At 51.3% G+C, this 5,635-nt stretch overlaps 1 protein-coding gene across 1 annotated transcript; it reads left to right on the forward strand.

The window, feature by feature from the left end:
• Positions 1-3,869: 3,869 nt before the first annotated feature.
• Septin1 (septin 1) lies at positions 3,870-5,633 on the forward strand (the record flags this gene model as incomplete). The annotated part of the gene is given in 10 exon segments (XM_033758726.1): positions 3,870-3,924; positions 3,927-3,973; positions 4,019-4,043; positions 4,076-4,151; positions 4,153-4,171; positions 5,057-5,156; positions 5,236-5,285; positions 5,288-5,336; positions 5,514-5,569; positions 5,571-5,633. Coding segments are annotated over 10 exon segments (540 nt in total), but the record flags the coding sequence as incomplete, so codon positions are not given.
• Positions 5,634-5,635: the final 2 nt, after the last annotated feature.

Genomic DNA, 5,635 nt, shown 5'->3' on the forward strand with positions numbered 1-5,635 from the left:
GGTGATGCGCCCGGCGAAAGGCGGTCGATGGAGTCCGACTCACAGGGCGGCTGAGACCCGGGGTCAGGCTGAGCAGTCCTGAGAACAGGACCCCGAGTCGGAGGGCGCACGGGCAGAAAGACGGAGGGACGGCGGCCGGCCAGCGGAGACAAAGTCTTTGATGCGGAGTGGCAGGGGCAATAAGAAAAAGAGGCGGGGAACCTAGAGGGAAACCGGCCCAGAGACCCTGGAACAAAAGACAGCAGACAGTGAAACAAGCAGAGACAAAGAGGCAGGCACAAAGAGGTTTCCAGAAATTCTGGGGACAGGTCCACAGACCTACAAAGGCCAGCTCCTGGGGAGGATGAAGAATTAAACCCTGTTTGCATCCTGGTGGGACCCTGACTAGAGCAGTGATCTGGGAATCCCGCTGCCAGCAGAATACCAAGATCTTGGCAGGCTTGCCTTTTTTTTTGTACCGGGGATTGAACTCGGGTCCTTGCGCTTGCAAGGCAGGCCATCGAACCACTGAGCTAAATCCCTGGCCCTTGGCAGGCTTGCTTTTGTGAGGGGTCCTCAGTTCCTCTAGTAGTGGAGAGGGGGGACCATGTTTTATATGTTAATTTTAATGAATTAGCACCTTTGTGCTATGCCAGGAGTTTGTGCAAAAGTTGATACATGAAACCGGAGGCAGTGCACATGCCTATAATCCCAGCTCTTTGGGAAGCTGAGGCAGAAGACCGCCTCCACTTTGAGACCCTGTTTAAAAAAAAAAAAAAAAAAAAAAAAGAACTCTTGAAAGATCAAAATCCCTAATATTGAAAATTCTGGGTTTTGTTTGTTTGTTTGTTTGTTTGTTTTTTTGGTACCAGGGATTGAACTCGAGTCCTTGCGCTTGCAACTTTTTGGTTTTTTGAGATAGGGTCTCACTATGTAGTTCAGACTGCCCTGGAACTCACTGTGTATCCCAGATTGGTCTCGAATTCACAGTGCTGGGATTACAGGGGTGTGGTGCCACGCCCAGCTGTTTTTTTGGGTTTTTTTGAGACAGGATCTCACTATGTGGCTGAGACTGAACAGGAACTCATTATGTAGCCCAGGCTGGTCTCAACTCACAGCAATCCTCCTGCCTAGCCTCCCGAGTGCTGGGATTACAGGCATGCGCCACCACGCCCAGCTCGAAAATTCTGAAAGAGTAAAATCTTGGATACTGAAATCTTCAATGAGAATTCCCAAAACTATTAATTCCATTTGAAAAATGTAGAAAAGCAAATGTAAGACTTGAATAAACTAAAGTGACTCCATGTTAATAGGCCACACTGTGCTTCTTCATATGCTAATTCTACCTTGGTTAACAGCCCGCCCAGGGGCAAATGGTTTGACAAAAGGTGACCCTAGAACATTTCCTGCATAAGATAAGCAATGTGTTTGCAGTCTTGTTCTGTGAATTCCCTGACTCTTTGTTTAGAAAAACCTTATAAAAAGTACCTCAGCCCCTGAGCAGTTGCCTCTCTGAGCCACCTGGCTCCAGGAGTTCCGTCTGGCCAAACTAATAAAGGTCTCTTTACCATCTAGCCTGGTGTGTTCCTTCCTGGGTTTCTCGTTTCTCCGTCGATCTCCCGGAGCCTCGCTGGGTGTTAGGGCCCAGCATTGTGGAGGTCTTTTTGGCTGTTCACGCTCCGTGGAGTGGAAGTGAGACTTTAGGTCTTACACAAATACTGGGGAAGAAATTAATGTGTCTTTCGTTGTTGTAGTTGTTTTGTTTTTGAGACAGGGTCTCACTATGTAGTTGAGACTGACCTGGAACTCACTAGGTAGCCCAGGCTGGTCTGGAACTTGTAGCGATCCTCCTGCCTCAGCCTCCCAAGTGCTGGGTCTATAGGTGTGCGCCACCACACCACGCCTGGCTGAAATTAATGTTTTTTGTTTCTTTGTCTCTGGGGATTGAAACCAAGGCCTACACAATGAGATGTATATCCCAGCCCAATTTTTCATTGAGTCCTGTTCTCCCTAGCAATTGCTAGCAATCTAGTGTAAGACTTGAATAGGGCTAAAGTGACTCCATGCTAATAGGCCAGACTGTGCTTCTTCATATGTTAATTGCTACCTTGGTTAACAGCCCACCCAGGGGCAAATGGTTTGACAAAAGGTGACCCTAGAACATTTCCTGCATAAGATAAGCAATGTGTTTGCAGTCTTGTTCTGTGAATTCCCTGACTCTTTGTTTAGAAAAACCTTATAAAAAGTACCTCAGCCCCTGAGCAGTTGCCTCTCTGAGCCACCTGGCTCCAGGAGTTCCGTCTGGCCAAACTAATAAAGGTCTCTTTACCATCTAACCTGGTGTGTTCCTTCCTGGGTTTCTTGTTTCTCCGTCGAGCTCCCGGAGCCTCGCTGGGTGTTAGGGCCCAGCATCGTGGAGGCCTTTTTGGCTGTTCACGCTCCGTGGAGTGGAAGTGAGACTTTAGGTCTTACACTAGCAATTGCTAGATTCCCCAGGCTGATCTTCCTCCATAACCCAGAGCCTTGGGATTAGAGGTGTGCACCACCCTGCCTGGATGCTGTCTTTTCTTTTGAGACATGAAGGTCCAGAACTGGGTTCAAAGGATCCAGTCCTGCCAAGTTGCTGGGACTAAGCCAGCATCGTGATGGAAGCCTGTAACCCCAGCACTCTGGGAAACGAGGCAGGAGGATTGTAAACTCAAACCCAGCCTAGACAATTTACCATTTTAGGGAAACCCTGACTCAACATAAAAATTAAACAGGGATGGGGCCAGGGATTTAGCTCAGTGGCTCCGCCTCCTGCCTTGCAAGCGCAAGGACCTGAGTTCTATCCCTGGTACCAAAACAAAACAAACAAAAAAACAAGGGGTTGTTGGGCTGTATCTGAGAGTATCTGCAGAGATCACTGTGTGAGCCCAAGTATACCATGTGGGAAAAGTGAGGGCTGACACTGTCCAGTACCTGAGGAGCCAGAAAAACAGGTGTACAATGATCCGTCTTCTACCAGCCAGGCAGCCGGGAAAGTTCCTCTGCCTGAGGCATCAGTACTCCAGGCCTGCTGGGTTTTGAGCTCCAGGGTTTATGCCAGTGTACACCACCACTCCTTCAGTCAAGGGTTCAGCAGGAAGCTGACATTTACTCTTTTGGCTTCACTGCTTCCTGGGAAGGCTTGGGACTGGACTGAGCCACCCCCCAGCACTTGGGTCTGTAGGTGGCCTGTCCTAGGGCTCCCCAGCCACCACAATCAAATGTACCAGTTCAGTACCAAACCATCATGACAGACTTACAACTGGATGTGATCAGGCTTCTAAAAGTTAACTCCAGGGCCGGGGATGTGTAGCTCAGTGGTACAACTGCCTAGCTCACAAGTGCAAGGTCCTGAGTTCAATCCCTGGTGTGAGACCAGAATGAGCTAAAGTGACTCCATGCTAATAGGCCAGAGACGGTGCTTCTTCATATCCTAATTGCTAACTTGGTTAACAGCCGGCCCAGGGACAAAAGGTGACCATAGAACATTTCCTGCGTAAGATAAGCAGTGTGTTTGGAATCTTGTCCTCTAGTAGTTCTGTGAATACTGACTTTTTGTTTAGAAAAACCCTATAAAATGGACCTCAGCCCCTGAGCAGTTGCCTCTCAGAGCTTCTTGGCTCCAGGAGTTCCGTCTGGGCCAGACTAAAAAAGGTCTATTTACCATCTAACCCAGTGTGTTCCTTCCTGGGTGACTCTCGCTGCTTCTCGAGCTCCCAGAGCCTCGCTAAGCTATAGGTCCCAGCATCGTGGAGGCCCTTTTGGCTGTTCACGTTTTCCGGAAGTAAGGCCCTGGGTCTCGCATCCGGAGCCCTTGTAAGACCTAAAGTCTTACTTCCACTCCACGGAGTGTGAACAGCTTCATGGAGGAGCAGTCTGAGCAGTATCTCCAGGATGAGAGCGGCCTGAATGGGAAGAACATCAGGACTCCCGAGTGTACAGCTGCCTCTACTTCCTCTTGGCCTTTGTCTGGGGGTGCGGGTAGAAGCCCGAGAGATGGGCAGGGGGGCAGGGACTGGGGCTGCTGCCCTCAGGCTGTCCCTGACCGACCCATGGGTGCAGGCTCCAGCTCTCCTGGATGTGGCCTTCCTCCAGGCTGTGCACAAGAAAGTCAACGTCATCCCTGTAGTTGGCAAAGTAGATGCCCCAGGCTCTCAAACAGAAGGTGTGGCATGACCTCTGACCATGGCCCTAAGTGAAGCCTAAAGTTGGGGCCAGCCCGCCTCAGCTTTGACTTCTTCCATCCTGGAGTGGCTTTTTTTTTTTTTTTTTTTGGTACCGGGATCGAACTCAGGAGCTTACTCTTTTGAGGCAGGCAGCAGAACCACTGAGGTACATCCCCAGCCCATGGCTTTTTTTTTTTTGCTATGTAGTCCAGGCTGGCCTTGAACCTTCAGCCCTTCTGCCTCAGGCTCTGGGGCGCTGGGATTATGGCATGTGGCACCAAGTCCAGCTTTGGGGTGGCCTTTTCAGAGCTTGAGGTGTCAGGCTAGACTGAAGAACGTTTCCAAGGAAGGTAGGCAGGAAGATGCCAGAAGTAGCCTTATCTCTAAAGGCTCAGAATAGGATCAATATGCCAGGCGAGGTGGCACACACCTGTAACCCCAGCATTCTGGAGGCTGAGGCAGGAGGATCACCCTGAATTCAGACCAGCCTGGGCTACATAGTGAATTCAAAGCCAGCTTGAATGACATAGCAAGACTCTGTCTCAAACATACAAACAAACCAAACCAAACAAAGAGAACAGGATGGACATCAGATCCAGGGCTAAATGCTTGCTAAGGCTGTCTGGGGGCAGGGACATGGATGCTCTGATGCCTGACACATCTTGCCTCACTGCCCATTGAATATCTGTGGCTCATGGCCTTTTTTGGCAGTACTAAGGATTTAACCCAGGGCCATCGACTTCCCAGACTTTATTTTGAGACACTGTCTCACTAAGTTTGAGACAGGAACTCGAATTTGAGATCCTCCTGCTTCAGCCTGCCAGAGTGCTGAGATTACAGGTGTGTGCCGATTTTCCCTTCTCTCTGCATGTGTTCCCTTTGAGATTCGGGACCAGCTGAAGGAGGAGGAGATCAGCATCTACCAGTTCCCAGAATATGACTCGGATGAGCATGAAGAGTTCAAGAGGCGGGACTCGGAAATGAAGCTGTGAGGCCGAGGTGAGGCAAAACCGACAGGGGGCTTTGGCCCAGGGGCCAGTGTGACCCCTGCTACCTGCCCTCTAGGAAAGCGTCCCTTTCGCGGTCGTGGGTTCCTGCGAGGTGGTGAGGGACGTGGGACGAGGCCTGTGAGGGAACGCTGCTACCCCTGGGGCACCGCGGAGGGTAAGGCCAGGCGCGGGGAGCCAGGCTGCACTCAGCAACGAAGCCGGGTGAGCTCTGGCCCTGGGAATTCCCTGCAGCCAAAAGAGGGGTTCTTGGGGTGCGTGAGGCGGGACGTCGGCTAGCACAGCCCAGGGCTCCCCGCGGTCGGACCGAGGCTCGCTGACGCCCACCCCCTAGTGGAGAACCCGCGCCACTGCGACTTCCTAAACCCGAAGCAGGTGCTGGCTCCCACCCAACCTGCACGACCTGAAAGAGGTGACGCACGAGCTGCTCTACGAGGGCTACCGGCCGCGCTGCCT

This window comes from Fukomys damarensis, unplaced genomic scaffold (assembly GCF_012274545.1).
Source record: "Fukomys damarensis isolate Sample0158 unplaced genomic scaffold, DMR_v1.0_HiC HiC_scaffold_34, whole genome shotgun sequence".
Taxonomy (NCBI): Eukaryota; Metazoa; Chordata; class Mammalia; order Rodentia; family Bathyergidae; genus Fukomys; species Fukomys damarensis.